The sequence below is a fragment of the Calonectris borealis genome, chromosome 5, assembly GCF_964195595.1.
Source record: "Calonectris borealis chromosome 5, bCalBor7.hap1.2, whole genome shotgun sequence".
In the NCBI taxonomy this organism is placed as follows: Eukaryota; Metazoa; Chordata; class Aves; order Procellariiformes; family Procellariidae; genus Calonectris; species Calonectris borealis.
The window spans coordinates 36,114,668-36,129,727 of record NC_134316.1 but is presented as its reverse complement, the minus strand read 5'-3'; the positions used below and the strand labels follow the sequence as shown (position 1 = coordinate 36,129,727).

Here is a 15,060-nt window from a genome sequence, read left to right as displayed (position 1 = left end):
CCTTTAGACAAAATATGTTAGGAAGATAACTAACTGGAAACATTCACTCCAAAGAATGAGGAAGAACTGTCAGAGGCTGATATGCAAGTCTTGGAGGAAGTGGAAAACACTTGCAATGTGATCAAATCAATCTAGACTTTGAAAAACCAAAGCAATATAAAAGACCATCAACTGATGGTAGTCATGAAGAAGCATTTCCTATTATATCGTTGTTGTAACAGACTTTCTTGCATCTTTGGCAGTCTTCATTTTGAGAAGCCTCAAACAGGTCAAATTGAAGTCTTAAACTGAACAATCTGGATACGTATGTATGACTGAATACAGCAGTTAATTTTGTCATATTTAACTACACACATTAAAAAAAGTACTATAATTTCTTAACTTATGCAGAAGTTTGTATTTCTTATTATTGATACAGATATTTCATCATTTGTGCTAAAAATCCTTTGGAAATGTGTTTCTATAAACTAACCAGGAAAAGACCAAGACACCATAAAGGGACATACAACTTTTGGGCACTGGGTATGAAAAGGGAGTTTTCGACCCCAAATTTAGGACCTAAATTTCTGATGCAGTGCATGAAAAGAAATAGGTACCCGGGTATAGAATTCATAGTCAGAATGCCTATAGCAATAATACTATACTTGCCAGTAGAGCATTAGGGCTCAAAGTAGTCAAGGACTACTGCATTTTGCATCCAGTCCTCAACATTTATGAACCACAGAGACATTTAGAGAATAAAGGTCCACAGAGAAATCAGAAACATCTCCAACATCCTAAACAAAGGATAAAACCCTTGACAGTGGAAGTTTGTCACAACAAGGCAGCAGCAGCAATCCAACTTAGTATTAGTCCTGAGCCCCAGCAGCCAGGAGTCTTGTAGAATCAGCTGAACTATTTCAGCCATGAAAAGTGATATTCACCTATGAAAGTGAACTATGACTCATCCTGCAATGGAAGGTAAAACTTCTTAATGTCCCTGCCAAAATTCACTAGGATAAAAACTGCACTTTGATCCTAAATTTGAGCATTGTTTAACTTGAATAACTGCTCAAGTCAGCTCAATCATTCACTTCCAAGTTTTGCTGAAATATTGAGCAGTGTGTTTGAAATCCTACCTCCCACCTAGACACTGATGTCTGCCTAGAGCCTTCATTTAAGAGCCTGAGTGAGTCTAGTGAAAACCAAACTAAATGAAACCCACAGTTGGAAACCTCTCACACAGCCTTAGGAAACTAAGTCATTTTCTCAGATATATCTGATCTGATCACTCTTCCCTTCTAAGAAGACAACTGCAGTAGGAAAAGGTGGTGCTGCTAACATCAGTGTTTAATGTAATTGTCCAGTGCTCATAGCTCTTGCCAATCAAGTGGAGGCCTGTGCTGCGAGCTCTTATCATCAAAAGGCAACTCAAACATAATCACGTTTTATTTCCTGTGAGAAGACCCTGACTGCTAGTTAGAGTAGGGATAAGGCACTTCCTATTTTGATTATCAGATCTGTGTCAAAGACTATTTAAGATTTTCAAGTCCAGAAAGAGAAGAAAGAAAGAGTATAGCTTTGCAATTTAGTGATGGATGTACAAATGACTGAATGTGGACATACACAAGAATGAGCTTGTGCACACATGTACATGCATGCGGAGTGGGAGGAAAGAGACAGTCTGTCCACCAGACTGCTCTTGCATTTTGCATGATAGAATTACTGAATGAACTCTGGAAGGAAGGAAGTGGAGACCAGCATTCCTCATACTAGGCAAAGCCTCTCCTAACCAGACTACAGAGTTGTATTTCCTCCAGTTTAAGTCTCCCTCTCAGGCCCTGTGAATCTTAAACTTTTCATTATAAGACAGATCATGAAAAGTGCCTAACCTAAAGCCTTCAGAAGTATAAGGAAGGGTTATGATTACTTTGGCTCCTGCCTTGTGATAGACAGACCAACAATAGGGTTCTCTTTTCTAAAGCAGCATATATGGATTTGAGCCTCTTTTAATGGAAGAGGGAACTAAAATCCAGGGCTTGGAACATATCATAGCATCATCGAATAGTTTGGGTTGGAAGGGACCTTTAAAGGTCATCTAGTCCAACCTCCCTGCAATGAGCAGGGACATCTTCAACCAAATCAGGTTGCTCAGAGCCCCGTCCAACCTGACCTTGTATGTTTCCAGGGATGGGGCATCTACCACCTCTCTGGGCAACCTGTTCCAGTGTTTCAGAACCCTCATTGTAAAAAATTTCTTCCTTATATCTAGCCTAAATCTACCCTCTTTCAGTTTAAAACCATTACACCTTGTCCTACCGCAGTAGGCCCCGCTAAAAAGTTTGTCCCCATCTTTCTTATAAGCCCCCTTTAAGTACTGAAAGGCTGCAAGAAGGTCTCCCCAAAGCCTTCTCTTCTCCAGGCTGAACAACCCCAACTCTCTCAGCCTTTCTTCATAGGAGAGGCGTTCCATCCCTCTGATCATTTTTGTGTCCGTCCTCTGGACCCGTTCCAACAGGTCTATGTCTTTCTTGTGCTGAGGGTTCCAGAGCTGGACACAGTACTCCAGATGGGGTCTCACCAGAGCAGAGTAGAGGGGGAGAATCACCTCCCTCGACCTGCTGGCCATGCTGCTTTTAGGGCAGCCCAGGATACGGTTGGCCTTCTGGGCTGTGAGCGCACATTGTCGGCTCATGTCCAGCTTTTCATCCACCAGTACCCCCAAGTCCTTCTCTGCAGGGCTGCTCTCAATCCCTTCATCCCCCAGCCTGTATTGATACCAGGGGTTGCCCCGAGCCAGGTGCAGGACCTTGCACTTGGCCTTGTTGAACCTCATGAGGTTCACATGGGCCCACTTCTCGAGCTTGTCCAGGTCCCTCTGGATGGCATCCCATCCCTCAGGCGTGTCAATTGCACCACTCAGCTTGGTGTCATCCGCAAACTTGCTGAGGGTGCACTTGATCCCACTATGTCATTGATGAAGATATTAAACAGTACAGGTCCCAATATGGACCACTGCAGGACACCACTCATCACCAATCTCCATCTGGACATTGAGCCATTGACCACTACCCTCTGGATGCGACCATCCAACCAATTCCTCATCCACCGGACAGTCCACCCATCAAATCTATACCTCTCCAGTTTAGAGAGAAGGATGTTGTAGGGATCTGTGTCAAAGGCCTTACAGAGGTTCAGATAGATGACATCTGTAGCCCTTCCCATGTCCACTGATGTAGTCACTCCATCATAGAAGGCCACTAGGTTGGTCAGGCAGGACTTGTCCTTGGTGAAGCCATGCTGGCTGTCACGAATCACCTCCCTGTCCTCCATGTGCCTTAGCATAGCTTCCAGGAGGATCTGTTCCATGATCTTCCCAGGCACAGAGGTGAGACTGACTGGCCTGTAGTTCCCCAGGTCTTCCTTTTTTCCCTTTTTAAAAATGGGGGTTATGTTTCCCCTTTTCCAGTCAGCCGGAACTTCACCGGACTGCCACAGCTTCTCAAATATGATGGACAGTGGGTTAGCAACTTCATCCGCAAGTTCCTTCAGGACCTGTGGATTCATTTCATCGGGTCCCATGGACTCGTGCACCTTCAGGTTCCTTAGATGGTCTCGAACTTGATCTTCTCCTACAGTGGGCAGTTCTTCATTCCCCCAGTCCCTGCCTTTACCTTCTGCGGCTTGGGCGGTGAGTTTTGAGCACTTGCCAGTGAAGACCGAGGCAAAAAAGTCATTGAGTACCTCAGCCTTCTCCATATCCCGTTTCGTCCTGGAGAGGGCCCACATTTTCCCTAGTCTTCCTTTTAACCCTGACATACCTATAGAAGCTTTTCTTGTTGCCCTTGACGTCCCTGGCCAGATTTAATTCTATCAGGGCTTTAGCTTTCCTAACCTGATCCCTGGCCACTTGGACAATTTCTCTGTATTCCTCCCAGGCTACCCGTCCTCGCTTCCACCCTCTGTAGGCTTCCTTTTTGTGTTTGAGTTTGTCCAGGAGCTCCTTGTTCATCCATGCAGCCCACCTGGCGTTTTTACCCCACTTCCTCTTTGTTGGGATGCATTGCTCCTGAGCTTGGAGGAGGTGATCCTCATATCATATCATAGTAACTAGATGCTTAAAGGAATTGTAGACCCTACTCTTTTTAAAATGCAATTAACTGGTAAAGTGTTTTCCTTTGTAGAGTTAAAGGCCGTCAGAATGCTCTACATATGTTCAGGATTTTATGCTCAGGACAATTATTTTGAGAACTCTGTACAGACTTAGGTATGAGACAGACGCAGCCTATTTAGTACTCAGCCTTCTTACCACAGCAACATGGAGTAGCCAAACTTTGGGAACCTTAATGGCAACCCATGGAAAAATTTAGCTTTCCCTATGGGGAAAAAAAAACTCCCTGCAAATACACTGCCATATGTAGGATGAGTTGTTTGCTTTTATTTATTTTTGGGTTGGGTTTTTTTTGTGTGAAATTAAACTCTAAAATATAGGCAACTACATTCCAGCTAAAGTGTATTTTAAACATGCTCACACTGTTTCAGATTCACTTTTCATTCAACCTGCTTTATTACCTAAACAACACACTCCTAAAGAAGAGAAAATTTTACATGCTGAGTTTTTCACTCAATACCTTTCAACGTAAATATTCTTCCCAGTCCCAAGAGAATACAGGCTACAAAGAATTCTGTAACATGAAACTTGTACATCACCCACTAGAGGAAAATAAGAAGTAGATTATCAGTATTTATTCAACTAAAGACTACTTTTCAAATATTAAACATCTGTTTTACGCAATCTGATAAACGGTGTCTAAAACTTTTAGCATATGTATCACTGAACATTCTAAGCTGTCAATACTCTGCACATTTGTTATTTATCTTAAATTTCTCTGATATCTGGTCTGTCATCTACATTCATTCCAAAACTTGACAGATCATCAGACATTCCAAGAGGCCAGCAGATACTTGCAAATAAGATATTGCAGATTATCACACTTGCAGAGTACTATTTTAAGCTAAACCACATCAGTCTGTGTGTCTAGGAGCATGATCTAAAGGCTCCCCCCTTTTTAAAGAAACTCTTTTCATGGCTATCAATCTTTTAATTATCTTCTGCTTTGGAACTGTGATTACCCAAATATATACAACATTTTGGAACAGAATATTGCTGAATCTCAAGGAGGCATTTCAGTAATTTTAAACTAAATGATGCTAAAAATAAGGAAAATTTAAATTAGAATAACTAAAGTAGTTTTCAAATGTAAGAAAAAACCCACAAAGAATCAATAATGACTTGTCTCCTTTAATCTAATGAAGTAAAAATATGTAATAAAAATAAGCATAATTTCATTTTCTATAGGGAACTAGGCTCATCCACACAGTTGGTAAGAGAGCACTTAAGGGGAAATGTTAATTTCTCTCTCTCAATGTTTGGAGAAATATTGTACATAATTAACTTGAAACTTACTGAGTATTATTTTTAAACATGCAATAGAAATAAGGTACTATGCAGCTAACTTCAGATTTAATGCTGGAAATGTGTGTGTAACTGAAAACAGAATTCCATCCTTTGAAGTCATGCAATCATTACTAAAAAGCTTTTGTAATATTATAACACAATAAAATTCAAAAATAAATGAAAGACTTACAAAGTAAATCAATTCCAAACTGGTATTGTGAAATATGTTCAAAAATTGATGTCAAGATGGGTAACAATGCTACCGTAGTATAATTGATATTCTGTGAAACACCCTTGATTTGTGTTCGTGAATGGGTAAATTTTCCAAGTTTCAGATTTTCTGAAGTTTTTTCCAGGTCTTCAGCTGCATTTTCAAAAAAGGCACGCAATCCAGCTTTAACAAGCTCAGATCCTGATTTCATAACAGTTCTGAAAAATAATAAGGGAAAAATATTAACTTTGCATTGATCTTTAGTAGTTGCATAGATATATATGGACATGTTAGTCACACTCTATCAGTCTTTGAAGATACACACATGTATCAGTGAACTTTACATTATGAACTGAAAAGGACAGTTACATCTACATAGCAGTATAAGCAACAATTAGCTTGGAATATTTCATACAAAATAATAACAGCAAAGAACTTGCTTCCTTAGTCTTGTCTTTCCAGTTTTTGTGATCTTCTTTCAAATAAGATAATGCCTTCTCAGCAAACGTCATAGGTGGTGAGAAAGCTCCTCTGTACAATATGCTCAAGAAAAATAATTCTTAATCCCTAGATTTTTATAGGAGCCACAGTAACTATGTGTGCAAGTCAGGATACATGCTTACTTATCTTCAAAGCACCCTAAATCTAGAGAATGCAACTGCAATACCAGCATCACAGTCCCATTCCTCAACTGTTTTTGCACTCTTCTCCAACCCCTTAATGACGCTTTCCAGTGTTGTTATTCACAATGAGTTCATTGTCAGGCTGCTGTATAACATAACCAGTCCAGAAAACAGCTCAAATTAGAAAACAATCCTGGCCTGTGTTTTAATCTACATAAGCATTTCAATGGTAAACAGTAAAAGTCAGCAAATGTAACTATGCCCATATATTAATACATTCTGCATACTTCTAATGCCAAATTCTCCAATATGCACTAAACTGTCTTAATATCTACAGGTATCAATACTTGCAGTTCCAAAGTTTGTGTCGTTTATATCTCCCAATAAAGTCTTCAAATGCCCTTGGAAAGGGTGACAAAACTTTTGAATGTTTTAATGACAGGCATTGAACAGAAAAATGTAGATTAAACCCTTTAGATGAAATCTGCTAATATGGAGGTCAATATCTGAATTATTGATACTGCTAATATCATTAATTACAAATAAGGAATAAAAAATACAGAAACAATCCAACTGCTCCTGAAAAGCTCTGCGACACCAACATAGTTTGTAGTTGGTACAAATGTTGCAAACTTACCGTGTGTCAAGAGACTGAGCTAAGATGTGCAGGCAGTTCACCATTGTAGCAGAATCACTACCTGGTTAGAAAGAGATACTATGAGAGCACAATAGTATAGAAAAATGTAGGATAATCTAATGATCCAAAATGTCATTATTGGAGATGCACAGGTTAAACAAGACATGACATAAGCCTCCCACCTTAGGTCATTGGAGGGAGATTTAGGTCTGGTTCTAGAACTAACTTTCAATTTCTTAAGTCCATTTCCATACAAGAACTAAAAAATAACTAGTGTCTACTTATGGCTCATTTTCATCACTTGACCCTACAACATTCTGAACTTTGTATCTTGTAGTACCTACATTTCTTTTATAATTTTCTTACCAATACCTTTGAAAAAGGTATGTTATTTTTCCCTACATCCCCCTAGCTTATTGAGAAATTAATCTATCAGATTCAACAATTGGATGACAGAAATCAAAACAATTAGCGTAAGATGACTTTTGAAAAGCTAAAAGTAATTGCAAAGGCATGAGATTTTTTTAAAGTAGTCTAAAAATCCTAGAAGCTGCTACTTCTTCCTTCTCCAACACTTTACATATTCTTTTAACTGTTAACTTCAGAGCCATGTTCAATGCACTCACTAATTGTACTAGAAGATTATGCATCATTTTATAGAATTTTGCCTATAGCTTGTAAAAAGCTTCAGGTAAGATAGAAGCAATGGTTATACATTCTTTATATTTTTAACTTTATCAAGATCTTTCTTAACAACTTACCAAAAAGTGAGATCCTATGTCTAACAAGAGCAGCTAGTTTGCAGAACAGGCTAAAGTACAAAAGAACAGAAAGGGCAAGACAAGACAAGACAAAGATTAAAGATTTATTTAGAATATGAGGTAAAGAGTAGTAGGAATATGAATATGAAAGAGAAAACACAACATAGTATTTTGAATCATACATGATGATAACAATCAGTCAAATAACTGCATTAAGCAGAATAAGTTTTTGAAGCTTCTGAATTCTCTCATTTTCTAAGCTTCACTACTTCAGAGATGACTTGAAATGGGAAACTTTCTTTTGATTACAGTGGTTTCCAACAATTGCATATTATATGGTTGAGTCATTCTTTATGGCTATTATTTCTGAATAAGAAATTTTTTTTGTAAGAACAAGAAAAACTGAGTAACATTTTAGTGTTTTACTTGGCATTCTGCAAGAAATGAACGTTACAAATCTTCATACTATTTAAAACAGTTTGCGAAGATATCCTTTGTAAATAAATAAATCTGTGTTTAGCCACTGCTGATGATAAGATGAATCCTGAAACATATATGGACTAGAAGAGCTGGCAAGTATGTCAGAAACTTGCATATCTAACCTATCTGTCAAAATAACAGGATAATTAAGACAAAGGAAAAAACACCAACTCTCTAAAGATTAAAGGGGCTACTTTAACTTCTAAAAACAAAGACAGCTAGGCAGACTTGTTTATCGTCTGTGCTATGCTTTACAAATGGAACTAGGACGTAACAAAATGAAGTAAATATACCTTAGGAATTGGTATGGTCTCTTACTAACAACAGATTGTCATTGTTATCTTCATGATAGTAAGGAAATACTATATTTCCTATAAGATGAAAAAAACCAATAGTCACTTTGCTCAATGAAAAATGGACGAAGAATTATAAAGTATTTCTGAAGATATGCAGGCTAGACATCTAACTTCCTTCATGTGCCTTTATAAAGGCATTTTGTACATCCCTAGTAAGCATCTATCTTTCTTAAGCTGATCTGACTGACTTTAGGGAAGTAATAGGAGTATTCAGAGAGGAAGCATGAAATTGAAATGAAATTAAACTTCCATCCTCCTGAACCTGAGCTGACTTCCCCACCTACTGGAGGACTATCTTGCACATTTGTATATAATATATTTGAAAGCTCAGTAAAGAAGAATCTTAGGGACTTAACACTCACTCTAATGGGCAACTGCTATATAAGGACTACCACCCACCTAGAAGATGGAAACAAAAGGGTAATAATAATTTAGAGAAATGCAAAAATACATTGGAATATAAACAGAAGAATGGAATCTAGGAAGTTCAGTGCTAGGCCTGATCTTATGTAACAAGTAAGTAACCTTTACTTTCAAATTTTATATCTACTCTTCCGTTGGAAAATGTAGTCAACTCTGGTCAACGTAGTGAAGAAAAGCAAAAGAAATTTAAGAAACTAACAGTTAAAGTAAGAAAGCATGAGAGTAAAATACAGTTTGAAAAATTATGATACAAAATTTCCCAAAGAAAATAACTGGCAGCACACCTTTAAAGGGAAGAAAAAAATTGGCAACAAAAATATTAGATGACACTCATAGTTAAAAATAAATTAAATATTAATTTTTAAATGTTAGCTCCAGAAAAATGAAATTCATATTTTTGTAAAGGCAACACATTATAAATTAAAAGGCAACTGTCTCTTTTTAACTGAGTTTTCTAGAATAACTTTGAGTCAAATGGATGATTCCAACCAAATCTCAAAACCCACATCTAAAAATTACTAAATTCCAGCAATTTTTGTGCACGGCAGAAGTAATTTTGTAGAGAAGGGAAAATCCATAATTAACCCTAAAAAGCTCAATCATGGTATTCTCATGTGTTTTGATATCTGAAAATTTAAATGTGAGACCATTTCAATGACCCAACAGTGGGATAAGCTTCAACCAGAAACTGCCATCAAAAATGAAACACAAACCCATCAGAAACTAAGTTTTATTAGTTCCATTGCTCACAGAATCATTTATTAATGTTTTTGATGTTATCATCCACAATTTTGTATTGTAATATATATAATTAGTATATATACTCAATTATTTAATTATACATTAAAGAATACTAAAATGAGGAATTCTATTCACTCACTGCCATTCTTATACAGAATAAACTGCTCACATTCTATCTGAGGAAACTGAGCTTTTGAACTATCTTTCTCTTTAATCTAAGAAGAGACCTTTAATTATCTATATAATAACCCTCCTGTGTTATCTTAATTTTCTACTTACCTTGCTACCATTTCCTTTTCCTTATTTGATGCATATCCACTGCTACTGAGTGTTTTTGTTGGAGAAGACAGGAAGTAGAGGCAGTGATTTGTAAAGTACTGATCAACTAATGGTAAAAGAACCTAAGAAATACAGATACAAAATGTATTTTTCACAGAGCACAATGGTAAATGTAGCAACAATGCTCTGATTGATCAAAGTTCATTCCAAAAATTTTAGACGTTCTGTAACAGTTGTATTTTCTCATTTCAGACACAAAGTCATATAAATTAAACCCTTAAGTCTTACGATTTTACTTAATTTTACTTAAAAGTTATGTAAATAATAAACAGAGTTACACATATCTATCTATTTTGGATCTAATATTGCAGGCTTACTGTTCTCACATTCCACAGTGATAAGTATCTCTGAACTAAGAGGACCCTTCCTCTCCACTATTAAAATAACTGTTCAGTACAAATATAAAGGGAGAGGGCTTTTTTTTTAAGATCCCGAATTAAATCCTAAATGTTGCTTACTTCAAATCTGATTATTGACAACAGTTTTCTTATTAGGCACACAAATGTGTATGACATTATTATGCATAGGAATACTTCTTCCTGTTAATTAAATGATACTATGCACTTCAGTGATATACCGAGGCAAAAATTTTCAGAAATAATTTATATGTTCAGCGAGAGTATTTAATTGTATGTAATAAATAAGCTGCCTTTTAATTTCTATGTTCCTTCTCATGTAGAATCAGATATATTGAAATATTTTGAAATATTTGAATCCAGCACATATATTGAAATATTTTTGAAGATATTTTGAAATATTTGTTAACAACATTTAATTGATTACTTACCATGAAAAAAAAGGGAAAGATATATTTCTATTACCTGAAAAGCAGTCTAACATTACAAATTTCCATGTTCTGTATAATGGAATGTATATGTGCATTACTTGAAATATTAAATCACTCACTTTGGCAAAGAATTTTATTTCTTGGTCATGTGGAGATTTTTCAGTTTTTCCACTGGTTACAATGGCTTCTGCAAGGATACAATCAAGGCAGACATGAATAAGAAGTTGTCTAATAATAAATAATACAATAGCTCTTTGATATAGCCTTGCAAACTTTGTATTTCAGTAAAACTAATAAAACAGCAGAAACAGTTTAGCTAGTTACAGATGTCCAAGAATTCAATCTGCAAATTAAAATACAGAATTTAAGTTTCTTAAATGCAATAAAAATAGTGGTTGCTACAAATTTAAACATATTAATCCAAATATTTAAATATCAACAATTTAAATTATTTTCAAAATTAAATCTGCAGCTTACCCAAATGCGCAATAAACTCTTGAGCAGAATCAACATATTTCAAAATTTTCTTCAGAAACTTAAAAGCAAACCTCTTTTCCATGGATGAAGCATCCAACTCCATGTCATTCAGACCCCTGTTTTAGAAAGCATTAAGATAAATAGCACTTATGATGACAATAGTACAAATGATGACAGTACTATGAAGCATTCCAGTCCTTATTATCTTTTAATTATGGTAAATTTTCTTAAGAAGGAGAAAATTACCTTCCATAGCACTCTTAGTTATCAACTACATAGCAAGAAATTTTAAAATCAGTTCATGTTTCTCTAAGGGGTATAACAGCTTTGGATTAAAGTATCCAAAATATAGGTATTTTAGGGTAAGAACTTCAGAGGGTGAAATATTTTCATATATCTAACTGGAATTGCCCTTGTAACAATTTGTTACTTTAGAGGAGATAGTGTTTGACCTCATTGCCTCTATAACCTTGCATTAAGTAGCTGAAGCAGTAGTAAAATCCCATTGTAGCCTTCCGTTTTAATACTGAAAAAATCTAGCCTCTCCTCTCCTGGCATGACATGCATGCCAATCCCCAAAGCATCTTGGTGGCCCGCCACTTGATTAACTCTTTTGTCAATGTCTTAGTACTGGTGAACCAAAAACTGGACAACATACTCATCTGTACGTCATAAACACCCAAAAGTGCTTCAAAAGTGTTCTCAAGAAAGAGGAGCAAAAACCAAAACAGAGGCAGATGGTATATGAAAAGTACACACGCTATGCTGCCTATATGTTTCCAATTATAAAGAATTTCTATTTTTTAATGATTAGTCCAATGTTTTTAAGAATGACATTCTGGAAATGTGATAATTGCAATCAGTACTTCAAAAGATTTTATATATCCTTAAAATATGCACATATTCATCTAAGAAAACACTGAGAAGAGGATAATCTTGATTCACCCTGATATAGACAATTACTGCAAACTCTTTGCCCATAGTCCATAAAGAGTTTGAACAGGCTTTTTCAAGTTGACTTGTCCCATTAGTTAACACTGAAAACATTGTCATCCTAACCCGAACAGATGCAGCTGCAAAGAGATATTAAAACTAATATCTGAGCAATTCCATTGGTGTTTCAAAGGACCATTCATTTGCAGGAACTAAACCTGCTTTTCTTATTCAATGGCTCTAAAGCAATTATGGAGTATATAAAAATGTTCGACGGCATATCTACATTTTGGTTTCTGGCTGAGAGCCTACATATGTGGCAGGAGGGAATTTTTCTCTGTAGTCATGCAGAAATGTATATTTAGAGCTGTCTTCTAATACCTTAAGAAATGTTATTAATTGTTGAAGCCAACAAAGTTACCTGTTGCAGATGCTAATAATCAATTTGTATAAATTTCTGAGTGTATACTTTCACTAGAGACACACACTTGAAAAGCAGAAATAAATGAAAACAAGATCTGACTCTATGCACGTACAGAAAAATTTGTTCATGAATACAGTTTAGTTTACGAAATTCTTAATGCCAGCAAAATTGCAGTTTCCTATGTGCTCAGTTGTTTCACATACAACAAAAGATGATAATTGTAGTACAGTAACTCACAATTCCATCACATAAAGCCAAAAATACAGTATAATAAGTTATTTTAATTTCATTGATAGTGTAAGTCCCCACAGACCAGCTTATTTCCAGGCACAGCAATTCAATGAAGTCTGCAATTCTGCTTGAGCAGAAGTTAAGGATGAAATGACCACAAAACAGCTACTTTGTCTTACTGCTTCACAGAACTAAACCCAACATTTTTCTTAAAAACTAGATTAAAAAGCACTTTTACATAGATGTGTTTCAGACCTCAGATTTATTTTCCCATGATCCTTACTGACACTGCTGGCTATTAATTTATAAGTTTTGAATCATCTTCTTGTTTAATTACATTACTGTTGCATTTTGTATTTACTATGGTCACATAATTATTAAAAATGTTACCTGTTTGTATTATTTCAGAAGGGTCTTTCTGAACATAAAAATAACAAGGACTCTGATTTACAGAAGATATGCCAAATGTAATCATGTTAATAACTAACAGACTGCAGTGAGATAAGGACAATCATCATGGTTTGTGCACTGAATGTAAGCAAGTATCTCAAAAACATGTGCAACTTACCGAGATATGATTATACCATTGACTTGAAGGAATTTAAACAGCTCTTGTGCCTTTTCACGGTCCCGTGATTTCTCCTTGGCTGTCAATGTGTCATAAGGTACCAATAAAGGATGACTACCACCACCTTTAGTAAGTTGAAAGAACTGTAAGCTTTTCTACCATAAGATTTATTTTGCTTCAAGTACAAAAAGGAACTATTCAATTTTGGTTGTCTTACACTGTCTTCTTTCAGACTGTTTCTTCTCTCTCATTTTCCTTGTCTTTTTTGTGTGGTTCACAGGATTCTGGCTTACCTTTGCTTTCCAACTCCATTTTCTTCTTTTTGGCCCATATATTATGGTAGTTTTCTGCCATTACCTCAACCATTCCCTACATTACCATCAGAAAAAACAAGATGCAAAATTAAACGGTGACAATTAAAAATTCTGTAATTCTACATAATTTTACAGTCTTGAGTAAAGTCTATACTCTTGCAGTAATGAAACATCACAGTTAAGTGTCATTTCTACATTCAGCTGTTATTTGAAGTCAGCACAGGTACAGGATACACATATATCACATGCATGTTTACAGCCCCTTCCCTAGCCTCATGGTAACTTTTTCTAGGAACTCAGGAAGCACCAATGGGATAAACAGTAGAAATCTTTTCTTTAAATATGTAAATAGTATGGCATGCACCTTTCTACAACAGCATATCACAACCACAGGCATAAATACACTCATAAAACCTGACAAAATTCAACTCATTAATAATAACAAAACAAATCTATTAATTCTTTTCAGCACAACATATGCAAAACACAAATACAAACCTGAAGCTCTCTAGAAAGCACCACATTAGAGAGATCAAGTGGTGCTGGGCTATACCCATTTCCCTATGGGAAAAAAAGAGAATTATTTCCAGATAAAAGTATTTCAGACAAAAGAATTAAATATTCAACTAGAACATCTCTGTTGTTGATCTGATTAGAGTAACACCATTCACATTTTTAAACTTTCTTGTAGAAACTGTGTTCACCTTTTGTTTTGCAATGTGCTGAAGACACACAGGATGATTAACAGAATCCATCTGCTGATGTGGAAATAAGAAGGTTGCTGCAGATACTTAGATCTCTCTATTTGCAACAGATGGCAAGCTGCTAAGAACTATGTTTTTCAGCCTAAGAGAGGAGACGAATCATGAGGCATAGAAGATGTGCCTTCAAAACATGACAGAACAGTGTGGCAACAGCCTGAATGAACCATATACTAAAGACAAGACATCACAACAAAAAGTTAAAATAGGTTATTGTCTCGTGGAATTTACAGACTAAGAAAAAGGAGGAATGTGATATATTTCTGCAGTCTTTAAAAGTTTAAAGTGTGAAAGCTCCAGTGCAACAAACCTATTAGGTACACATTAAATGTGAACAGTCACATATAAATCAGTTATTTCAATTATGTACTGGAGTTAAATATGTGCTGAAATCCTCTACTCAATCATGTCTTTATCATGCATCTTCTTGGGCAAGAAGGCCTAACTGCAGAACAGGTTCAACTGGCTGGAAGCAGAAATGCCAGAGACAGAAGAACTCCCTGTAAAGCAGTGAAGTTTGCTGAAGTATTGTCTTGTAACAGAGTGTTCAGGGGCCA

General features: G+C 36.1%; 1 protein-coding gene across 1 annotated transcript in view; it reads right to left on the bottom strand.

Annotated features, from left to right (window-relative positions):
• RYR3 (ryanodine receptor 3) overlaps positions 1–15,060 on the bottom strand; it is a 256,141-nt gene that overhangs the window by 59,580 nt on the left and 181,501 nt on the right. Inside the window, exons 55-64 of the mRNA XM_075151795.1 lie at positions 14,241–14,303; positions 13,722–13,797; positions 13,429–13,552; positions 11,273–11,388; positions 10,915–10,982; positions 9,949–10,070; positions 7,670–7,719; positions 6,909–6,969; positions 5,628–5,866; positions 4,611–4,692 (exon numbers count right to left, since the gene is read on the bottom strand). Coding sequence (XP_075007896.1) covers positions 4,611–4,692; positions 5,628–5,866; positions 6,909–6,969; positions 7,670–7,719; positions 9,949–10,070; positions 10,915–10,982; positions 11,273–11,388; positions 13,429–13,552; positions 13,722–13,797; positions 14,241–14,303 — 1,001 coding nt within the window. The remainder of the gene's footprint in view (positions 1–4,610; positions 4,693–5,627; positions 5,867–6,908; positions 6,970–7,669; positions 7,720–9,948; positions 10,071–10,914; positions 10,983–11,272; positions 11,389–13,428; positions 13,553–13,721; positions 13,798–14,240; positions 14,304–15,060) is intronic.